Below are 24,008 nucleotides of genomic sequence, written 5' to 3' on the forward strand. Positions count from 1 at the left end.
TGAGAATCTCTGAATGAGAGCCAGTCCAAGATATGCTCACTAAGCTACCCAGCCCAAGATCTTAAACTGACCTCCCAATGTTTTACCCCTTAGACTAAAATCCCCAGAAAGTGCCTCAGGGTCTGAGCCCCACTGAATCACATTTCTGGTTCCCTAGACTCACTCCCCCCACTTTCTTTTTTTTTTAACATTTTATTTACTTATTTGAGAGAGTGAGAGATTATGAGAGAGAGAGAGAGAGTGTACAAGCAGGGGGGAGGGGTAGAGGGAGAGGGAGAAACAGACTCCCTGCTCAGCAGAGAGCCTGATGCAGGATGCAGTCCCAGGACCCTGGGATCATGACCTGAGCTGAAGACGGACGCTTAACCGACTGAGCCACCCAGGCGCCCACTCCCCCCACTCTCTACTTCCTAGACTGAACTCTGGAACCTGGACTGTAGACTAGGCTCCTCAAACCAGGCTAGAGGGAACTACTGTCTGAACTGCATACCCTGAACCCAAGACTGAACTCCAAACCCAGGCTGCCAAAGCCCCACCAGAGCTTCCAGACCAAGCCCCTACACTCAGTTCCCCAAACTGCACTCCCTAGTCCACACCCCCAAATGAAATCCTAGACTGACATCCCAGACAGAGCCTACACACACTGGACCCCTGGAAATACCAGTTTGTACTCCACACAAGGCATCTCCAGACAGAGCTCCTGATAGGAAAGCCTCTAGTCTGAGCCCAGTGACCTGCCCTGGCCTGAGTGTGTATGCCCACAGCTTACCAGAGTCTTCTTCCTGTCCCTTCCCTTGTTACCTCCTACCTCTACCACCCAACATGCCCCCTGCCCTGGGGTGGGGGAGATACAGAACAGGTAGGAGAAAAGGCAGATGGCCGAGCAGTTCCAGCTCTGATGGCAACTCAGCCGCTTTCCAGGTAGACAACCTAAGGCCACCATCTCTTCTCCCTGAGTCTGTGTCCTCATTTTGGACAAACAGGGCACAAATCACACCTATCTTACAGAGTTGTTGTAAGGATTGAAAGGAGCTAATTTATGCAAAGCATCTGATGGGGAGCCCTAGAGAGGGTGGGGGGACTCTGGCCCCATCCTAGGGAGTTCCCGGTCTACTGAGGGATGCAGATTTGTCAATACGCGATGAATACACAGTATGACTGGTGGGACAGAGGGGAGCACAGAGGAATGTGGGAACTGAGACAGGGTCTCGGCCCAGCCTGGGAACTCAGGGCAGGTTTACTAGAGGAGGTAAGCTGAATCCAGAAGACTGAGTGGCAGTTAGCCAGATTAAGCAAGACAGGACATGTTTAGGGAGGTACAAGTAGAGAAAGTTGGAGAGGTCAGCAGAAGCCAGATCTCCAAGGGCTTTCAATGACAGGCTAAAGGGCTGGGTCTTTTCCCCTGCAGATACAGGGGAGCTATTGACAGATTTAAGCAGAAGAGTGACAGCAAGCTGTATGTGAGAAAGATCCCTCTGGCAGCTAGGGTGGAAGAGGGGTTGAAGATTAGAGACTCCTGAAAGGCCTGAGCTGAGACAGGGGCTACAGATCTTGAGTACCAAAACTTGGTCATGGAGGCAGAGCCTCCGAGAAAAGCAAGACTTGGTTTGCCAGGCATATGGACCCTCTTGAGAAGCACCTGTACTCCTGTGATCAGGCAGATTTTCCAGGGGGAAAATTCGGCATCATACAGACAAGAGTGGGATGCAGTACATCTGTAGCAGGGCCTCAAGTGTGGGCAGGATTTTCTAGTGTGGGGATATGTAGGGACTTACTTCCAGATTTTTTTTTTCCCCTTGATGATAACTGGTCACTATACCTGAAATATCGAAATTACAGAAAAGATGAAAGAGGTAGGGGAAAAGATCACCTGTGATACAAGCCCCCAGAGAATAAGCACAATGAACATTTTGACATATTTTCTTCCCAGTTTTTTTATACATATATATTTGTGAAATTGAGATCATTCAGTGTACACAAGTTGGTATCCTTTTCTTAAAATATCCTGAGCATTTCACAAATTATGAAAAACTCTACATAAGCATCACTTGTAAAGGATGTTCAGTATTCCGTTATATGAATGCACATGAATTTATTTAACTGACCCCCTACAGGGGGATATTTTTTTTGAGAGAGAGAGAGAGAGAAAGAGAGTGTGTGTGCAGTGGGGGGAGAGGGAGAGAGTGAATCCTAAGCAGACTTCCAGCTGAGCATGTAGCCTGACACAGGGCTTGATCTCATGACCCTGAGATCATGACCTGAGCCAAAATCAAGTCAGCCGCTTAACCTACTGAGCCACCCAGGTGCCCCTACAGTTGGACATTTTTGTTTCCGATAGACACTGTTGTAAACACCACTGCAATGAAAGTGTGTTTGTACATAAAACGTGTATTTTCCTTTTTATTTATTAAGTTTTTATTTTATTTTTATTTTTTTTAAAGATTTTCTTTATTTATTTGACAGAGAGAGAGCACAAGCAGGGAGAGCCCAAGGCAGAGGGAGAGGGAGGAACAGGCCCTCTGCAGAGCAGAGAGCCCGACGCGGGGCTCGATCCCAGTACCCTGGGATCATGACCCAAGCCGAAGGCAGACACTTAACCAGCTGAGCCACCCAGGCACCCCTAAGTTTTTATTTTAATTCCAGTATAGTTAACATACAGTGTTATATTAGTTTCAGGTGTACAATACAGTGACAATTTTACACATCACCCGGTTCTCATCAAGACAAGTGCACTCCTTAATCCCCATCACCTACTTAACCCATTCCCCACCCCTCTTCCCTCTAGTCTGGAACTGTGATACCTCTGTTTTGTTTTTCTTTTTCAATTTGCTTTGGCTATTCAGGGTCTTTTGTGGTTCCATACAAATTTTAGGATTATTTGTTCTAGTTCTGTGGAAAATGCTGTTGTTGTTTTTCTTTGTTTGTTTGTTTTTTATTTATTTATTTGACAGAGAGAGAGGGAACACAAGCAGGGGGAGTGGGAGAGGGAGAAGCAGGCTTCCTGTGGAGCAGGGAGCCCAATGCGGGGCTCCATCCCAGGACCCCAGGATCATGACCTGAGCTGGAGGCAGACGCTTAATGACTGAGCCACCCAGGCGCCCCGCTGTTGTTGTTTTGATAGGGATTGCTTTAAATGTGTAGATTGCTTTGGGTAGTACAGACATTTTATCAATATCATATCTTCCAACTCATCATAGAATGTGTTTCCGTTTCTTTTTTTTTTTTTTTCTTTGTGTCATATTCAGTTTCTTTCATCAGTGTTTTAAAGTTTTCAGAGTACAGGTCTTTCACCTCTTTGGTTAAGGTTATTCCTAGATACTGTGCAATTTAAATGGGATTGTTTTCTTAATTTCTCTTTCTGCTTCTTCATTATTAGTATGTAGAAATGCAACGGATTTCTGTACATCGATTTTGTATCCTGTGACTTTACTGAATTCATTTATCAGTTCTAGTAGTTTTTTGGTGGAGTCTTCTAGGGTTTTCTCTATATAGTATCATGTCATCTGCAAATAGTGAAAATTTTACTTCTTCCTTACCAATTTGGATGCCTTTTATTTCTTTTTGTTGTCTGATTACTGTGCCTAGGACTTCCAGTGCTATGTTGAATAGAAGTGAGGAGAGTGAACATCCTTGTCTTATTCCTGATCTTAGTTGAAAATCTCTCAGTTTTCCCTCATTGAATATGATGTTCCTTGTGGGTTTTTCATAGATGGCCTTTATGATGTTGAGGTATGTTCCTTCTAAATCTACTTTGTTTGTGGGTTTTTATCAAGAAGGATGTTGTACTTTGCCAAATGTTTTTTCTGTGTCTATTGAGATGATCATATGAATTTTGTCCTGTCTCCTGTTGATGTGATGTATCACGTTGATTGATTTGCGAATATTGATCCACCCTTGCAGCCCAGGAATAAATCCCACTTGATTGTGGTGGATAATTCTTTTAATGTATTTTTGAATACAGTTTGCTAGTATTTTGTTGAGGATTTTTCATCTATGTTCACCAGGGATATTGGCCTATAGTTCTCTTTTCTTGTGGTGTCTTTATCTGGTCTTGGAATCAAGGTAATGCTGGCCTCATAGAATGACTTTGGAAGTTTTCCTTCCTCTTCAATTTTTTTGGAATAGTTTGAGAAGAATAGGTATTTTTTCTAGAAACATAATTTTTCTTTTCTTTTTTTAAAGATTTTATTTGTTTATTTATCAGAGAGAGTGCAAACGAGACAGCACAAGTGGCGGGGGGCAGCAGAGGCAGAGGGAGAAGCAGAGTCCCCCCTGAGCAGGGAGCCCGATGTGGGGCTCAATCCCAGGATTCTGGGATCGTGACCTGAGGTGAAGGCAGACTCTTAACCGACTGAGCCAGCCAGGTGTCCCGAGAATAGATATTAACTCTTCTTTAAATGTTTGGTAGAAATCGCCTATGAAGCCATCTGGTCCTGCACTTTTGTTTATTGGGAGTTTTTGATTACTGATTCAATTTCCTTGGTAATAATCAGTCTGTTCATATTTTCTACTTCTTCCTGCTTCAGTTTTATTAGGCTATATGTTTCTAGGAACTCTTCCATTTCTTCTAGGTTGTCCAATTTGCTGGCATATAGTTTTTCACAATATTCTCTTACAGTTGTTTGTATTTCTGTGGTGTTGGTTGTTATTTCTCCTCTCTCATTTGTGACTTTATTTATTTGAGTCCTTTCCCCCCTTTTTTCAATGAGTGTGGCTATGGAGTTATTGGTTTTGTTGATTAGAACACGTATTTTCTTAGTATAGATTCCTATAATCAGTATTATTGAGACAAAGAATAGGCTCATCTCTTTGTTTCTTTTTCTTAAGATTTTATTTATTTATTTGAGAGAGAGAATGCACACGAGACAGAGAGGGAGAGAGAAGGGGGAGAGGGAGAGAAAGAGCATGAGCGGGGGTGGGGGGGAGACAGAGGGAGAAGCAGACTCCCCGCTGAGCAGGGAGCCCAGGTGCTGGACTGGATCCCAGGACCCTGGGATCATGACGCGAGCCACAGGCAGATGCTTAACCAACTGAGCCACCCAGGCGCCCCTCTTTGTTTCCTTATATGGCTTTTTTTCTGATTATAAAAGTAATATATGTTCTTCGTCAAAAATATGGAAAATACAGAAAAATCTAAAGAACACAATAAAAAGCACCCATAGTCCCACCATTCAGAGACAACTTGTTAAACATGGGTATGTTTCTTTCCAGTTACCGATGTAATTATTATTGTTGCTATTTTTAATGGTAATAATAATCCTGTTAAGCTTGCATTTTATTCACTGCCAGTTATTCCAGGTACTATGATTCTGCTGTTGTGGGATTAATTGAGATAGTTTCTGATTTTAAGTGATGTTGCTATGGACATCTTTGAGGCTGGTGCTTTCCGGGATGGGGCGGGTGTAGTCGGGCCAGGAGGAAGTACTCAGGGAACAAAGAAGCCCTAAGAGCCTCTTCTCTGCTGGTCCCGCACTTGACCTCCCACTCTGCCCACAGAGTCTCTGGAGCTGATAGCCACAGCAGCAGAGCACTCTAACGCTGCCATCCGCAAAATGGTGAGTGGCCCTTCCAGCCCCTGCCCTTCCTCGGCCACCCACCCGTGGTGTCTTTGTCCTGGGGGACTTGTGACCTGTGGACATGTCAGGGGAGGCCAGCACCCCAGCCCTGCCCTCTGCTTACTGTCTCCTGCCAGGAGCGAATGCACAAGCTGCTGAAGGTATATGAGCTGCTAGGGGGTGAGGAAGACATTGTCAGCCCCACCAAAGAGCTCATAAAAGAAGGCCATATCCTTAAGCTGTCAGCAAAGAATGGGACCACTCAAGACCGATACCTCATACTAGTAAGTGCCAGGCGTGGGGTTGCACACATTGACTTGGTACTCACTCAAGACTATACCTCCTGCTAGCCATTCTTTCCTCTATTGATTCATTGTATTTTCACTACCTACACTAGAATTTTTTTTTCTCTACTTCAGAGGTGATGTAACTAAGACTTAAAAGTGACTTGCCCAAGGTCACCCAACTAGGGGGTGACTCCCATGCCTAGGCTCTTTCCTTGTGACCCTTGTGCCCAATCTGGGCTGTGCATTCTCCATCTATTGCCTTGATTCCCCAGCAGTAAAGCTTCAGGAGTCCTATAAGGGTAGGGAGCTGGGCCACACCTGTCCTGGGTCCTCCACACATACATCCCCAAACTTTTCCTTCCTAGTTCAACGACCGCCTCCTTTACTGCGTGCCCAGGCTGCGGCTCCTTGGCCAGAAGTTTAGCGTGCGGGCACGCATTGATGTAGATGGCATGGAGGTGAGCACCAGGAGGTGGGAGATGGGGACGTGGAGTGGGGCCTTGGTGGTGGGAGGAATAAAGTTGTTCTGACTTTGACCCCAAGTCTTTGTGTGCATGTGTGCAGAGGGTAAGGGCCCCATGGAGCTTAGTAGTCCTCATAAAGCCTCTTTCTCCCTCCATTCAGCTAAAGGAAAGCTCCAACCTCAATCTGCCTCGGACCTTCCTGGTGTCAGGAAAGCAGCGCTCCCTGGAGCTCCAGGCTAGGTACTTGCCCTTACCTATACCTTCCCTCTAGCCCCCTCTTTCCCTTCAGATATGAGGCATTCTAGGCCTAGTGCCAGGCTACCTCTCCAAGGAAGAGATCCTTCCAGAGAAAAGATGGGCATCTTTTCCCAAAGATGCAGGCTTGGTCTTCTGGCGGGTTTTGTTAGAGGAGAGGGAAGAATGAGGTATTAATCCAAACAGGAAGAATAACAACATGGTTTACTGAAGATTCAGAGATTTAAGAGAAATACCAAATGCAATGCTTGGTCCACAATAGGAGCCTGATTGGAGCAAAACCCTAAAATACATTTGCAAGACAATAGGGAAAATCTAAATATGAACTGAACAATAGCTGTCGGGTAATTACTGCTAACTTTTTCAGGTGTGATAGTGGTATAATGGTTATACAGGAGAATGGCCTTGTTTTTTCATGAAGCATGCTGAAGATTTAGTATCATGATATCTGTAATTTATTTTTAAATGACTTACCAACCAAAAAAATACACACATATATACATACACACACACATATATACATACCTATATAACTATATGTGAATATATGCATATATATGAAGTAAATATAGCAAAATATTTTTTAAATTTGCATCTATATAATAGGCATACATTTAATGAATTTGTGCTATCCTGTCTGCTTTTTTGTATGCTTGAAATGTTTTATAATAAAACTTTTTAAAATAACATTTAAAAATAATGTCTAGCCATTTTACAAAGGGGCTTTCATATCCATCCTCTACTTGGTTGATTATAATAGCTCACATTTAGTGAAGACTTGCTCTTATGTTAGGCAGTGTTTTAAATTAATTTTAACTTAAACAATTTAAGTTTAAACTGACTAGTTGAATCCTTAAAACAACCCTTGAAGTAGCTACTGTTACCATCAATCCCATTTCACAGATGGGCAAACTGAGGCACAGAAGAGTTATGTACCTTGCCCAAGATCCTATAGCTAGAAAGGAGCAGAGCTGGAAATCGAGCTCATGCTGCCTTCTGAGGGCCCAAGTGATAGGGAATCAAGGTCAGGATCAGGGCCAGGGCATGGATGCATATGGGTAGATGATCTATTTCTGACAGGCTGCAAGGAAGTGAAAAATGAGAGTCAGAACCCTCATTGCTGGGACTGCATGGAGGCGGAAAAGAGAGATGAGTGTTACCTTTGACGCTCTGGGAGACTGAGAGAGCATCTCCGATGCCCGCAGCCAGGAAGCAAGAACAAAGCCAACATTGGGTACATCCAGGAGAGGGCTCAGTAGAACCTGAGTGACAAGTCACATGACTCAGGTCTTCTGCTAGGAGCAAGGGAGGGAGGGGGCTGCTGAGACAATGGAGCCAGAAAGGAGCAGTAAGCAGTGTAGGGTTTCCTCCTAGTGGCAGAGGAAAGGCATGGAGGGTTTGCCTTGCAATTGCTTGTACTGCCCTTACGAAAAATTTCAAATATCCAGAAAAGTAGAAATAGAACAAACACCATATACCTACCATTTGGACAACTGGTGTTCAACCTTGGCAACACAGGAATCAGCTGGGGAGCTTTTAAAAAATAGTTATGTCTGAGGGGCGCCTGGCTAGCTCAGTCAGTTAAAGCATGTGACTCTTGATCTCAGGGTTAGAGGTTCGAGCCCCATGTTGGGTGTAGAGATTACTTAAAAATAAAATCTTTTAAAAAATACCGATGTCTGAAACCCACTCCCAAAGACTGACTGAATTTGTCTGGGGCATAGCCTGAACATGAGGAGTTTTCAAAGCTCCCTTGGTGGTTTTAGTGTGTGCACCAGGGTTTAGAACCACTGACTTAGGAGTCAATTATTGACATTTTGCCATGTATATCTTTGGCTGAACCATTTTAAAGTAAATTAAAGACATGATACTTCACCCCAGGCCTTTCCTCTATTTGCATATATGTGTGTATGTGTATACACACACACACACACACACACACACACGTTTTCTTTCTATATTTTATTATGAAAATATTTCAAAATACAGAAAAGTTTAAAGAATTATACAGCGAACAACTGTAATCCCACCATACAGATTCTACAAGTGTTAACATTGTGCTATATTTACTTTATCACAAATCTATCCTTTTTATCCATCCACCAATCCATCTCGTTTTTCAACATGCATTTCAAACGAAGTTACAGACATCACTACACCTCATCCCTAAAGACTTTGGTGTGCATATTATTACCTAGAGTTCAGTATTTGTTTAATGTCCTCTCCTTTTCTTGAGGTCAAATTTTCACACAGTGAAATGCACAGGTCTTAAGTGTGTACCATCAGTAAGTTTTGACAAATATAAACACTCATGTCACATGTTTTTCAACAAAAATGGAATGCTATGTGTATTTTATATATTTTCACTTAACATAAAGAGCTTTCTATACCACTTAACATACTATATTTCACTTAACATATTATAAGCAGCTTTCTATACCATTTTTGTTGTCTGACAGTAATGATGTACCATCATTTCTTTTTCTTTATCTGATCCCTTGTTGTTGGACACTTAGGCTGCTTCCATTTTTTCATAATAAATAGCATTGCAAACCTAAATATTAACTCCTATCCTTAATTTTTCATGAAGTGGTTCTAAGGAGGTAGTCAGATTTTCGTATTAGAAAAATACTTTTGATGTCTGGTGGGTAGATGTAGAAGGGGATTAGAAGAGGCCAGGCAGGAGTCAGCCAAGAAACTGGGTCCTATTCCTAGTGAGAGGTTTATGGAGCTATCTCAGCACAGAGGCCTTGGAGACTATGGGGCAAAAGGAAGAGGTAACTCGCACTGATTGAGCACCTAGTGGACCAAGGATTGCGCTGGGCACTTTACATATCACTTCAGTTACTGCTCAGAACAACCCAGACTGATAATTCTCTCCAGGTAAAATGGAGAAGAAAATGGACTAAAGGAAAACAAGCTGCCCCCCTTTCTCAAATTTGCCATTCCAACAACAGGGAACTATTTATGGTTTCTTGTATGTTCCATACATTTACACACACCTCACCCATAGCCCTCTCTACCAGAGGCCCAGCACCTCCTTGAAGAAACCTTCCTTAACAGCCCCACCCAAACTCCAAGCTGGGGCAGGTCTCTTCTTCGGGGCTTCTCAGCCCTGTTTTCACTCTGTCACAGTGCTGATCCCCTGTATGTCCCTATCTCCCCTCCTAGACCATGAGCTCCTTGAGGACAGGGTCCTCTCTAAGCCCCAGGTTCCTAGCACAGGGTCTGGAAAGTATTAGTAACTGTTGAGTAAATAAACTCAGACAGGCTACATGACTTGCCTAAGGTCACACAATAAGTTAAGGACCAGAGGGTCAAAACCTTGGTCTGTCTGACTCCAAAATACTTAACTCTTTACCACTCCCTTTGCTTTTGGTTGGCCTGCCTAACCCAACATTTTTCTTTCCCCCACCCTTCCCCAAGGACTGAGGAGGAGAAGAAAGACTGGGTCCAGGTAACATCCAAGAAGGCTTTGTGGTAGGGGGCTGGGGGAGTATTAACAGGTGTCCTTGGGGTTGGTTGACTCTCCCCTAAAACTCATATCAGACCAGAATGAGCCTGGACACCTGCTTTCCAACACACTTTTTACCATCCCCATTTTACAGAGAAGCAAGCCGAGGTCCAGGAGTTAAACAGAAACTCACAAATTCTCCCCTTAGAAAGATGGCTCTGCTGAGGGTGTAACCTCAGTGAGTTAAATCCTGTAAAACCTTAAGCCCAGACTGTGGCCAGGAAGACCTGAGTTTTTTCAACCACTGATCCCCTCCATTTCACAAATTTAAGAACTGAGAACTGGATTTGGGATTGGGCTTGCTCAAGATCATATGCCTAGCAAGGGGCAGAGTTTGGCCTAGAAGCCAACTTTTCCAACTCCAGACTAAGTCACAGGAAGGTGAGGTGAGGGTGGAAGTGGGTGCGTTGTGAGGTGATCTGACCTCTTATTTCTTACAACCTCCTTTATAGGCCATCAACTCCACTCTCCTGAAGCATGAACAGACGCTGGAGACCTTCAAACTGTTGAACTCAACAAACAGGGAAGATGAAGACACACCCCCTAACTCTCCAGTAAGAGTCCCCACCCTCTCCCCCAGCCCTGGGACCCCTTCCAGGCTTCCAAGTCCCCATTTTACTTTGAAATGATTCTTGCCCCTTCCCAGAGAGTAAAGACCAGAGAGACAGTGCATGACCTCAGAAGCACAGTCTTCTTTTGGTATGGCCGCAGAGAAATCACAGGGGAAACTGAGGCCCAGAAAGTAAAAATGACAGTGAGGTAGGGACAGAGCAAGGACTCAAAGGCAGGTCTTCTGAACGTATGTGCTGCCTCCCAATGATGATCCAAGCCTTGGGGCAGAGGGCAGGGGCTGGCTGCACTGGGCTGGGGAGTAGCTATCTCTGACCTGGGACCTGGCCCTCTCTCCAGAACGTGGATCTTGGGAAGCGGGCACCTACACCCATCCGAGAAAAGGAAGTCACCATGTGCATGCGCTGCCAGGAGCCCTTCAATTCCATCACCAAACGCAGGCACCACTGCAAGGCCTGCGGGCATGTGAGTTTTGGCAGGCAGGGGCAGAGCTAGGGAGGGGACAGGCTGGCAGCCCAAAGGCCCACTTCTGAGTGGGTTACCCTCCAAGCGCGGGAGGCCACGAGTCCACTGTGGGAGTTGGTCCACTGAAGGGAAAGACCTGCAGGAACCAGGCTGTTTTTGCCCACTTGCCACCCCAGGTGGTTTGTGGGAAGTGCTCCGAGTTCCGGGCCCGCCTCATCTATGACAACAACCGCTCCAACCGTGTGTGCACGGACTGCTACGTGGCCTTGCATGGGGTGCCTGGGAGCAGCCCGGCCTGCAGCCAGCATACACCCCAGCGCCGGAGGTCTATCCTGGAGGTAAGAGCCAGTCCCCGACTAACACTCCCACGCTGACCACAGAGGCCCCAGCCACCCACCCAGTGTGACTGACGCCTGGGCATCTCTGAAACGCTAGGGTGCCATGTGCATCCACTGAGCAAGTGACCCAGGCTCGGAGTGAGTAAAATGAGTGCAAGAGTCAATGAAAGACGAATTTTTATTTAAGTGCTTTAGATGTTTAATCCTCACAGTAACTAATCTATCCATGCTATTACTATCCCTGGGTTACAGATGAGGAAACTGAGACCCAGGGAGTTATTTGCCCAAATTACACAGCCAGCGAGTGGCAGAGCTAGGATGTTTTTTCAATTAACAAATAATCTTTTCTTATTACAAAGTAGGATATGTGCACTGAAGAAAATTAAGACAATATAAACAGAAATAATAAAAACACCATATTCCTTTTACCCACTAGATTACTACTATTAATAGCTGTGCTATAGCATGTACACACATTTTTGGTTTTAACCAAATTGAGGTATTTATTTTATTTAACAAAGAATGCTTGCTCTGGGGGCGCCTGGGTGGCTCAGTCAGTTAAGTGGTCAGCTCTTGATTTCAGCTCAGGTCATGATCTCAGGGTCCTGAGATCGAGCCCTGTGGTGAGTTCCTCACTCGGCGGGGAGTTTGCTTGAGGCTTCTCCCCCTCTCCCTCTGCCCCCTAACTCCCGCTTGCGTGCACGTGCACTCGCTCTCTCTCTCAAATAAATCTTTTTTAAAAAAAGAATGCTTACTCTGTGCCAGGCACTATTCTGAGCATTTTGCATACATTAACTCATTTAATCCTTACAATGGACCTGTGTGTTCTCCTTCTAAGTCAATACATTTTCATCTCGAGCTGGGATTCTGAGCCAGACTGCCTTACCCAGCTTCCCAGTCCTCTTCACCACAATGCTAGGTTGCCTCTTGCTAAATGTAAGGCATGGATGTATGATGGAAGATGACGAACAGGGGAGGTGTAAAAGGCCTAAGTGACTTGAGGAATGCGTGGCTGATGGAAGAATGCCTGCCCGGCAACCAGGTGCCCCTGCTGAGACACCCCCCCCACCAACTCTTCGGAGGCAGCAGCCATGGCAGTTCAGCAGACAAGCCTGGCTTTTGGTCTCCAGTCTCACTCACTGGGGGGGGGGCGGGGGGGCAAGGGGCACTGGACAAATCCCTCCTGCCATCTGAGCTTCAGCTTCATCAATCCATCAATCCCTATGCTGAGGGGGTGTCAAAGCCAAGAGGAGCCAAGCCAGGCCTTCTATCGACACTGATGTCCCCCATGTCTCTGGCCACAGAAACAGGCCTCAGTGGCTGCGGAGAACAGCGTCATCTGCAGCTTCCTACATTACATGGAGAAAGGTGGCAAAGGCTGGCATAAGGCATGGTTCGTGGTCCCTGAGAACGAACCCTTGGTGCTGTACATCTACGGAGCCCCTCAGGTGTGCATCCTATTCCTTCAGGTCCTTCCCGCTGCCTGGCAAAACCAGGCTGTTCCTCCTCCCCTTCGGTCCTTGACCTCTCCTTGGCCTTGGGGGATTGGGTAAGGCTAAGGGGAAATCAGAACCCCTACCCTTGTGAGACAAAGACCAAGTAGAGACGAGGAGTGACTGGGCCAACATGTGTAGGGAAAAGCGGGGTGAGCTGGCAGAGCTAGTTTCCTGGAGGAAGCCAGAGTGGAGGTTAGGCACTGCTAGCTCCAGTTGGAGCAGGGAAGAACATGTAAGTGGAGGCAACAGCCGAGACAAAGGCCTGCAAACATTATTGGGTATGTGCTAAAGAGACGAGCCCAACTGGTTTTGGTTGTGGGAGGAAACAGGTATTTGAACTAGCCTGCATGCTAGTTGCCTCAGCTGACATTTTTCTATTGCTATCAGTGGAGCCACGGAAGGTTCCTGAGCAGGGGAAGGAAAAGAAGGGTTCAGCAGATGCAAAACTAGTGAGAAGCCCGGACTCGTGACCCCAGCTCTGTCCTGTTCCCTAGGATGTGAAAGCCCAGCGCAGCTTGCCCCTCATTGGCTTTGAGGTGGGACCTCCTGAGGCAGGGGAGCGGCCTGACAGAAGGCACGTCTTCAAGATCACCCAGAGCCACCTGAGCTGGTACTTCAGCCCCGAGACAGAGGAGCTGCAGCGGCGCTGGATGGCAGTGCTTGGTCGGGCAGGCCGTGGGGACACGTTCTGCCCAGGGCCCACACTGTCTGAGGACAGGGAGATGGAGGAGGCACTGGTGGCAGCTTCAGGAGCCACTGCTGAACCCTCCGAAGCCCCCCAGACCCGAGACAAGACCTAGAGGGTTTGGGAGGAACTGGGGCCCCCTGCCCCACACCCTAGCTGCCCATGTCCAGTTGGGGGGCCCCAGCCCCCTCCCTCCCAGCTCAGTCAATACTTGAACTCCCATCGTGGGCACTTTCAATCCCCAGTGCTGGGTCTTGGGTTTTTTTAATTCATCTTTTCACAAAACATGGGCTTTAAAAAAAATTCCTACAGTGATGTTAATTTTTTTAAAATCCCTGTCCCCAGGAAGGGTGGGAGCTGTTGCTAGACCCCCCCCCCGGACTTAGGCCATTTTGTCCCCCATCCCCTCAACACCCTACAGATCCTGCCTCCACCCAATTCCCCCCAAAGCACTGGAGGCAGGAGATCTGGATTCAAGTGCCAGCTCTGCCACTGACCCTACGGCCCTGGCCCAGCCCTGCCCCCTCCGCCAGTGTCTTTACACGTTACATGGGGCAGGGACCAGACCCCTCCTGCCTCTCCCATGGCTTACAGCTTCCACCCGGCCCCAAGGCTACCCAGTATTTTATCGTCCAGACCCATGGCAGGGCCACAGGGCAGGACAGGGGAATGGGGGGGAGGACAATGGATACTCTTTGTTTTGTTTTGTTTTTTTAAAGAAAAATACAGTTTATTTCGGGCTTATGGAAACTTTCAGAGTGCTGCTGTGTTCCATCTGTCCATCTGTTTGTTTGAAGTAACAGGCTGTGAGGGTGTGCCCAGAAACTGCTCCCCTGTGGAGCTCTGAAGCCCGGCTCCTGAAAGGCTGATTCCAAGGCTCTTCACGGGTCAAGTCACAGATTAAACAATAAGGTACTATTCATTGAGGTTTTAAGCCTCATCCCAGGATTTGGATAAGTGTACAGAAAGAGATTGGAGGAGCCAGAAAACAAAGCCCAGGTCCCCCAAGCTCACCACCTAGCTAAAGTGTTAGACTTCCTGAAGGAACCCAGGGCTGGAGGCTAAGCTGCAGAAAGGGAGTGTTCCTGGGAGGTTCCAATTTCTGCCAGGGGTACAGAGCTGCTGTGTGTGTGTATGGGCGGGGGGAGAAGATAGAGAGGTACCACAGCTATTTTCGTTCACATCTTCGACTCATCTCGCTTCTGGTTTGCAAGTTCATCTTACCCTTCCTGACCCAGCAGGGCTATTGGTTCTCCTGCTGGCCCTCTCCCTTCACAGATCCACCTGGCCCCTGTCAACCAGTGTTTAGCTTCTCCTCCAGTCATGCCCTCACCCACTCATCCCTCCCTCTTCACACTGACCGCACCTGAGAGGCAATGTGCTGGGAAACCAGGCCTCATCGTGCAGATAGTAACTTAAGGCCCAAGGGGATGTGGTGAACCAGGTCACACTACCTCGAGAGCAAGGACCCTAGCGCTCTTCTTCCCCTGGAGGAAACTGGACAGGGGAACAGGAAGAGGGTGGAGATAGGGCAACAAGTCCAGGAGTCCAGAACCCTCCCCCAAACCCCTACAGACAAGTCTCAAAACAACTAGCAAGCAAGGGCCCAAACCATTTCCAGCCCCACTCATTTCTTTCTCCGGACAATGGTCCAGCCATCCTCCACTATATCCTCTTCTTTAATAGTCTGGGAGTCTGGACCAGAGGATTCAGGCTGGGGGCAAACCCCATCTGTAGCTGCCCCATCATTCGTAGCTGTGACCTGGAGGAGAAATACAGGAAAGAGCTAAATACAACACCCGCTGGCTGTGGCCACTGGAGACCCAGGCTCTCTTCCCAGCTTTGCCAGGACTGGCTGTGAGACCTTAAGAAAGTTCCCTGCCCTCTCTGGATAGTATACCCCCCCCATCATTTCCCTATGAAACTAGCTGATTTCCCAGAAAACTGAAGATATCTGCATCTCCCCACCCAAGGGGCACCCCTTTCACCTCCATCTCCTCCACGCTGTCCGCATCATCTTCATCCGTTTCTCTGGCTGTTGTAACTGCAGTGGCTCTGACCCTGCACTTTCTTTGGGTGATGTGAGAGGCCATCTCCTTCAGAGCAGCCCCATCACCCCTCTGGAAGTGGTAGAACATGGTCTGCAGCTGCTGGCTCACCTACCAAGAAAACATTCAACCAGCTTGGATTTCCTAGAGAACCTACAATACAACCAGCACGTGTTTGCAGCAAGAGTAGGGAGGGGTTTGGGATTTTCCAGAAGAGAATGGGGCTTTTTCTTCCCCAAGGAGTTCACTAATGAAGGAACCATGTATGAAAGACTCAGGTAAGAGCCTAAAGTACGGAAGGAGAGCTTCCTAGCAAGGAAGGCACTAGAACTCGGTTTGAAAGACAGAAGAGGTAAAAGAGAAGGCAATCCCAGCAGGAACTGATGGGGAGAAATGTTAACCAGAAGAGGGGTGGAAATGTACCTGGCCTGCCCTGCCCTTGGGATGGGGGTGAAGAACGGACCTGGCTGAGAATGTTGTATGGAGAGAAATAAAAAAGAAGAGGCAGAGTTTGGAAAGACCTGGGAAGACGAGACTTTTCCCTTTAGGCAAAAGGGAGTCACAGAAGGTTCTTGTCCAGGACTCAAGAAAAGAATGGTTAGACCCAAGAGTCTTGGCCTAAAAACAGACAGTTAGGGAGAAGAAAGACTGCGGGCAGGGAAATGGCAGTTATGTCCACGATATGCTCACCTGGGGCAGACTCCCATCCTCCACAACTGTATCAAATTCGTTCGTCATGAGCTCCCCGAGGAAATCCTCCACCTCATCTAGCTCCAAGTCAGCTGAGTAGGAAAGCAAAGACCAGCCAACTGAATCACTCCGGCCCACTACTATTCAATACCTACTTGGTGAGTCCACATGTGATTGGTGGGTAAAGGCCCAAACAGCAAGCCTTTTATTCACTGTAGTGCTCTGTACTCCAGGTTTTTACGTGATTTTTAAAAACCCACCAAACACCCACTAAATATAAATACCTAATATCCAATCTCCTGCGTCCTACCAAACCCTCTTATTCCCACAGCATCCCGACCACACTCACCCTCTTTCATCTGACCTATTTTAACTGGCCTCCTCTCTGTGACCTTGAGCAAGTTACTTATCTCTGTGCCTGTTATCTCATCTGCAAAGTGGGGCTAATGGTGACCTTCTTGGAGGTCTGTTATGAGGAGTCCCCTAAATAATGCCTAACATAGGAGAGACCCATAATCCATGTTAATCTCCATCACTCAAGGGCTGAAGTTTCTGAAATGTAGGAACCCTTCACAACTGTGGCTCCACTGAACGGGACAGGTAAGAAAAAATGGATGTTATGTACTTTGAATGATGAAATCATCACAGCCTTCCCATCAACATCCTATTGTGTGATTTTTGGCTAATCCCTCCCCTCTAGGCTTCAGTTACCTTCTGGGCCCATGCTCTACTTTTTCTGAATTAGAGAATTACTCAAGAGAGTCTTCCACAAAGCTCCTCACTCTCCCTTCCCTCTGGGAGAGCTCAATTCACTCCCTTGACTTTCCTTACTACTCTCATCTAATATCCCCCAAAGCTGTCTCCAACCCAGACTACACTCTACCTGTTTCACAGATGCCTCAGGCCCTCCATCTCCAAAGCCAAACTCATCACCTTACCCTTCAAACCTACTTCTCGTCCTCCAGGGTTCCTCTATTCCATGAAAGGCACCTAATCCACCCAGCGACTCAAACCAGAAACCTGCCTCCTTTTCCCTCCCTCTTCACAGCCAAACAATCTCCAAGGCCCTAATTCCTTGCTACTGCCACTGCCCTAGTTCGGGCCTCATTATTTTCTAGACAGAAATAACCTTCTCATGAGTCTTTCCCTCTCCAGTCCATGCTCCATACGTATTATTTTCTGAACTTTCTAGTCAACAAATCCCATCCCATTACTCACCTTAAAAAGGGCCCATGAATTTTTAATCACCTACAGCAGTGTTTCATATCCTGCTTTTCAGAAATAGCTGTCCTGCTGGTTTTTAACGGAAGCTATCCATAGAAAGCTAATGGGAAACAGAGGAAAAGAGGCTTCTTTTTTGTGGTTCTCATCTTTATCCAAGCTTGTATTATGTTAATGATTATTATGACTCTTAAGGAGGAGCTGAAAAAAAGTTCTTACATTAATTCGACTGGAGAAGCTTTTTCTTCACTGAGGACCAGTTCACAGAACTAGTCTTCCACAGCCTACGTTTTGGCAAATGCTGGCCTAACAGACAAAACCAAAGGCATGTAAGGTCTTCCATATCTTAACCTCTTCCCGGGGTCTCCCCACCTCCCCAGCTTCATTCTCAACCACTCCTACCCTTCTTACACCCACAAGTGCACACACACACCCTTACTCCAATACTGAGCTCCCTGCCACTTTCCAAATGTAACACATAATCTTCTCATACCACAGAACTTATTTGTTCTCTCTCTGTCTCTCTATCTCTCTCTGTCTCCCCCACCTAGTTAACTCCTTTTCATCCCCTAAGACTCAATCCAATCACTACCTCCCTGAACAATCTCCAAAAGAAGCCTCCTCAGTCTCAGGCTACCCAAGCACCCTGAGCTCCTCCTTATTAGAACATCTATCACCGCGAGTGTAAATGCCTACTTACTTAAGTGGATCCATCACTAGATGGTAAACTTCCTTGAGAGAACTCTGCCTAATGTCATCCCCAAGACTAAATACCTGAATAAAGACTTTTGTAAAAATCTTAATATGCAAAAGACCCTCTACAGGGTCCCCTATTCTTACATGACCTTCAAGACACATCAAAGGCGTAGATCTTTGCTGTCCAAAAAACCAAATGCGGTTATTGAGCACTCAGAATGTGGCTAGGCCAAACTGCGAACGTGCTAAAATTGTAAAATACCCACCAGATTTTGAAAACTTAATACGAAAAAGGGATGTAAAATATCTCATTAGTAATCTTTTATACCGATTACCTGCTGAAATATTTTACATATATTCAGTTCAGTAACATTAATTTCATCTGCTTTTTACTTTGTTGAAGCGGCTGCTCGAAAAATTTAAATGACATGATGTGATTCGCATTGTATTTTTATTGGACAGTGCTGAGATGGGTACTTTAATATCCATTTTAGGAATTAGGAAACGGAGTCTCAGGTAAAATAACTTGTCCAGAGTGATACCGCGGGTCAATGGCACAGCCTGTAAGGCATCAGAACTCAAGATTCTGACTCCCAAAGCCTGTATTCATTCTACTTCGACCTTAGTTAGGTACCATCCCACAACTGTTCAAGCGGAAGTGCGCGCTCCCCAGGACCCGCCTCCTCCTCCCCACGCCCCCACAGACAGGTCGCAGCGCCTCACATTCACTCACCATTGCGGAAAAAGTACTCCTCTACTGCACCCCCCAGCCACTCGGCCTTCTCCTGGCTGTGCACGCCCCCGAAACCATTCTCCACAGCGATCTGCGAACATAGGCCCGAGCCCACCACGTCAGCCTGGAAGCCAGCCTGGGGAGGTGTAGGGTTGGCTGTTTATGCGGCCCGGTGGAGCCTCAGGCGCGTTGTCCAGCCAACTCCTGTTCTGCCCCAGACCCTAACCTTTATCCTAGCCGTGGCCCCACTCACCTGCAAGGCCGGCCAGGCTTCCAGCGCCGCGCGGACGCCAGCCCCGAAGAGCGCCCGCGAATCTTCCCCAGCTCCTGCCATCATCCGGCCTCCGACCACGCGCTGCCCAGGAGGCCCAATCGCTGCGCAGCACGGCCCAGGCGGAAGGAGCCGAAAGCCGAACCTGAGAACGCCGATGTGCCTTTCCGCTGACCGGGCAGCAAGACTAGAGCAATAGAAAGGTCTGTCAGAGCAATGGATGACATCACCTCGGTTACGCCTATGTAATAAACCAAAGGAAGCCAGGAGTGGAGGTCGCGCGGGGCGATGGGTTCTTGAAAAATGTGGGGAACTTAATAAAGACACAGATTCCAGGCCTTGGGACAGAGGACTCAACCTCAGGGAGCGTCGCCTTAAAATCTGCATTTAAAAAAAAAGCATCCTAACACCCATAGGACACTGCACCCAAAAGCAACAACAGAATATACATTTTTCTGAAGTGCACCTGGAACTTTCTTCACGACAGACCAAATGCTAAGTCATAAAGCAGGCCTCAGCAGACTTAAAGGGATCGAAATCATACAAAGTTCGTTGTCCCACCACAATGGAGTGAAATTAAAAATCAATAACAAAGAAATTTGTGAAATTCACAAATATGTGGAAATTAACACACTTCTAAATAACAAATGGGTCAAAGAAAAAATCATGAGGGAAACTGGAAAACAAATGGAAAGGAATGAAAATGAAAGCACAGCACACCAAAATTTATGAAATGCAACCAAAACAATGCTTAAAGTGAATTTTATAGCTATAAACACCCATATTTAAAAAGAAGAAAGATCTCAAATTAATAACCTAACTTTTCACCTTAGGAAACGAAAAAGAAGAACAAAGTAATCCCAAAGCAAGCAGAAGGACGGAAATAATAAAGATTGGACAGAAAATACATGGAATAGAAAACAAAAGCAGTAGAGAAAATCAGTGAAACAAAAGTTGGTTATTTGAAAAGATCAACAAAATTGACAAATTTTTCGCTAGGTTGGCTAAGTAAAAAAGAGAGAAGACTCAAATTACTGAAATCAGGAATGAAAGAGGTGACATCACTACGAACTAGCCAAAAAAGACTACATATTGTATGATACCATTTAATATGAAATGTACAGAATAGGCAAACCTACAGAGATAGAGAATAGGTTAATGGGTTGCCAGGGTCTTGGGGAGGGGGGGAAATGGCGTTTCTTTGGGGGGAGATGAAGATGTTCTAAAATTAGATGTGTGATGGTTGCTGTTGGGGGGCTGAGTTGTGTGTCATCCCCTCCTCTCCGTTGAAGAGCTAACCCCCAATACCTCAGAATGTGACTGTATTTGGAGACAGAGCCTCTAAAGAGGTAAATAAGGTAAAATGAGGCCTTAGAGGTACACGCGAATCCAATATGATGGGTGTCCTCAAAGGAAAAGGAGATAGGGCATAGAGACACAAGATGCACAGAGAAATGACTCTGTAAACACTGAAGGTAGACATCTGCAAGCCAAAGAGAAAGGCCTCAGAAGAAACCAAACCTGCTGACACCTTGATCTTGAAGCTCGAGAAGTTCGAGAAAATAAATTTCTGTTGTTAAAGCCACCAGTCTGTGGTACTTTGTTATGGCAGCCCTAGCAACCTAATACAGTTGCACAACACTGTAAATATACTAAAAACCACTGAATTTTACACTTTACATGGGTGAAATTTATGATACATAAATAATATCTCAATAAAGCTGTTCTTAGAAAAATAGCATAGGTGCTTTCCTCTCACAGCATGGATTGCAAACTTTGGACTAGACCATGTTAACAAACAGTACGGAAACTTCTGTGCCTGGGCCTGTGCTGAATGCTGCTGGGTCACGAATGGGGTTTGATCAAATGCCTGAGGAGTTTACAGTCTGTCATGCAAGACTGGCCAAGGACCCTAGAGAATGATCTGTGCTTCTGGGTGAATCTAGGTGTTAAAGGGCTGAAGCAGATAGAATTTTGCAAACTGTCTTTAAGAGAAATAGTACAAATTAGGTATGAAAGTATTGCTTTATTTTTATAAAAGAAATCACAAATGTTACAAATTACAAAAATTTTTAAAAACTGACAAATACCATAAACATTCTCAAACCCCCCAAATAAAATATTTTTATCAATTTTTTGACTCGCCTCTCCACTAATTTTTTTAAATATCTTATTTATTTATTTGACAGAGAGAGAGCACAAGCAGGCTGAGCAGCAGAGGGAGAGGGAGAAGCAGGCTCCCCCCCCCCCCCCGGCCCCCGAGCAAGGACCCCTGTGGGGCTCCATCCCAGGACCCTGGGATCATGACCTGAGCCGAAGGCAGCTGCTTAACCAACTGAGCCACCCAGGCGCCCCATCTCCCCTAATTTTTGCTTTGGTTATGAGCTCCTTGATACCCTCTTCTAAATGAATGCGACAATTGTTTTATAATAACATTTTCTAGAGAGAATACAAAGAATTCAGTTGAATTCAATGTCATTCAGGTGATACAAATTTTTGTTATTGGTAGTTTAGAAAAGTTTTGACTTCACAATTTGTTATTAGTAAGGTAAATTTTAAGATTGTTGTTAAATTTGGGGGAACCTCTATCTAGTTTTTTTTACATGTGAGCTATAAAATTTCAGGGTATTTTAACTGTTCTTGTGCAGTGACAAATCTTAAATGCTCTTCAAATTGACAGCACTCAATTATCAGGGACTCGGAAGTAGCCTGTGTAAGCATGGGGTGCTGAGGCTTAAGCTTTACTAGTTCTATAATAAATCCATCTCTGTGCAGATTTAGAGAAGGGAGCACAGGGGCTCATGAGAGTCCAGCAGAGGGGGCCCCTGACCCAGCCTCGGGGCTTGTGGCAGGCTCTCAGAGATGATGCTTGAGCTGATTCTTAGAAGTTTGAGTGGAATTTTGCCAGGTGGTGGGATGTGTTACTAAAAAAAAAGAGAGAGAAAGAGACTTTCATGCTGAAGAAACAATGTATATACAAAGACACAAAGGTAGAAAACAGCATGGTGTGTAATGATAACCATGAGCATTCCCAGGCTGATAACTTCAGGAGGCATGAACTCCTACAGAACTATTGAGACTCATTCCAACAGACTCAGCAACTTAAATTGAGTTCAAAGAAGCCCAAACAAAGATACTGAGACTAATCACCTCTGCATGAGTTTCCAGGGTCTAAGGCCCCAAATGTACATGGAGAGAGTAGGTAAGATGCTGGTCACCAGTTCCAGTGTGTTGTGGAGGTTTTTCCCACACCACCAAGTAATTCTGACATCAGCTGTGTGTCTTCCAATTCAACTCACTTCTGATACTGCCTACCTGGAGATAGCCTCTGATCCCACAGGTTAAAGGTTCAGTCTTACAAAACTGCCCCCCCCACACACACACATCACATGCCAAACACAAGAGCAGGTTGTCACCTGCGCTTCTGACCAAAGGGCTACATATGGGAGGGCACAACAACCCCCTCCTCAGGTTCATTTAATTTGCTAGAGTGGCTCACAGAACTCAGAGAAACATTTTACTTACTAGATCATCAGTTTAGGGACACCTGGCTGGCTCAGTCAGAAGATCATGTGACTCTTGATCTTGGGGTCATGAGTTGGAGCCCCACACTGGGTGTAGATAGATAGATAGATAGATAGATAGATAGATAGATAGATAGATAGATAGATAGATAAATTAACTAAAGTTTAGATTATTGGTTTATTATAAAAGGATATAAGTCAGGAACAGCCAGATGGAAGAGATGCATACTGCAAAGTGTGTGGGAAGGAGCAAGGAGCTTCCATGCTCTCTGTGAATCTCCCTGTGATCATCAACCCAGAGGCTCTCTGACAGGGTTTTTATGGAGGCTTCATTACATAAGCATGATCGGACATTGGTGATTTGTTGTTGGTGTTGTTTAGCTTTTATTTCATAATCATAAACTTCACTCTGCAATCCAACTAGACTTGGAGTAAGGAAAATATGGAACCCAGAGAACTGCAGCAAGAGCACAAAGATTATAGGATATTTCGAGCAGATGGAGGTGAAGGGGTGCTCTCCTGAGCTACAGAAGGAATGGTCTGGAGGTTAAGATAAAACACAAGTTAAATTTATTATATTTGTCCACAGTCAGCAATGGTGATCTTCTTGCTGGTCTTGCCATTCCTGGTCCCAAAGCACTCCATGGCTTCCACAAGATTCATGCCCTCATTCATCTTGGCAAAGACCACATGCTTGCCATCCCACCACTCAAGTGTTGGCAGTGCAGATGAAAAACTGGCAACTGTTCATGTTGGGTCCAACATTTGCCATGGACAAGATGCCAGGACCCATATGCTTCATGATGAAACTCTCATCATCAAATTTTCCCCATAGATGGACTTGCCACCGGTGCCATTATGGCGTGTGAAGTCACCACCCTGGCACAGAAATCCTAGAATAATCCTGTGAAAGCAGGAACCTTTATAACCAAATCCTTTCTTCCCAGCACTCAGAGCATGAAAGTTTTCTGCTGTCTTTGGAACTTTGTCTGCAAAGAGCTGCAATCTGTTAAAACAGATTTATGGATTAGATGAGCAGTCACTTCTTGGTTTCCAGGTCCCTTACCTTGAAGGACATGCAGCCCAAGGGCTCACTATCCATGGCAATGTGCACAGTGAGGTTTACCATGGCTGGTGGCATGGGAGGCTCCAGGGCAGTGGTGTCTGCAATGCCTTTGGTGATTGAATTCAACCTC

General features: G+C 45.9%; 2 protein-coding genes across 6 annotated transcripts in view; one reads left to right on the top strand and one right to left on the bottom strand.

The window, feature by feature from the left end:
- Window positions 1-13,813, top strand: part of FGD1 (FYVE, RhoGEF and PH domain containing 1) — a 40,653-nt gene extending 26,840 nt beyond the window's left edge. The window contains exons 9-18 of the mRNA XM_027609632.2: window positions 5,497-5,555; window positions 5,693-5,839; window positions 6,208-6,300; window positions 6,467-6,546; window positions 9,988-10,018; window positions 10,528-10,629; window positions 10,985-11,110; window positions 11,287-11,448; window positions 12,753-12,896; window positions 13,439-13,813. Coding sequence (XP_027465433.1) covers window positions 5,497-5,555; window positions 5,693-5,839; window positions 6,208-6,300; window positions 6,467-6,546; window positions 9,988-10,018; window positions 10,528-10,629; window positions 10,985-11,110; window positions 11,287-11,448; window positions 12,753-12,896; window positions 13,439-13,744 — 1,250 coding nt within the window. The 3' untranslated portion in view covers window positions 13,745-13,813. The remainder of the gene's footprint in view (window positions 1-5,496; window positions 5,556-5,692; window positions 5,840-6,207; window positions 6,301-6,466; window positions 6,547-9,987; window positions 10,019-10,527; window positions 10,630-10,984; window positions 11,111-11,286; window positions 11,449-12,752; window positions 12,897-13,438) is intronic.
- The window catches only part of LOC113931545 (guanine nucleotide-binding protein-like 3-like protein), a 100,809-nt gene extending 81,425 nt beyond the window's left edge, over window positions 1-19,384 (bottom strand). For 2 of the 5 annotated variants that reach the window (XM_027609636.1, XM_027609633.1), the window contains exons 1-2: window positions 19,271-19,366; window positions 19,018-19,153 (exon numbers count right to left, since the gene is read on the bottom strand). In XM_027609636.1, the coding sequence (XP_027465437.1) occupies window positions 19,018-19,153; window positions 19,271-19,354 (220 nt within the window). In that variant the 5' untranslated portion in view covers window positions 19,355-19,366. Of the gene's footprint in view, window positions 1-13,812; window positions 15,392-15,617; window positions 15,789-16,367; window positions 16,460-19,017; window positions 19,154-19,270 lie in introns of those variants that run through there. The other 3 variants (XM_027609641.1, XM_027609642.1, XM_027609634.1) reach the window with 3 other exon arrangements.
- Window positions 19,385-24,008: the final 4,624 nt, after the last annotated feature.

The sequence above is a fragment of the Zalophus californianus genome, chromosome X (assembly GCF_009762305.2).
Source record: "Zalophus californianus isolate mZalCal1 chromosome X, mZalCal1.pri.v2, whole genome shotgun sequence".
NCBI lineage: Eukaryota > Metazoa > Chordata > Mammalia > Carnivora > Otariidae > Zalophus > Zalophus californianus.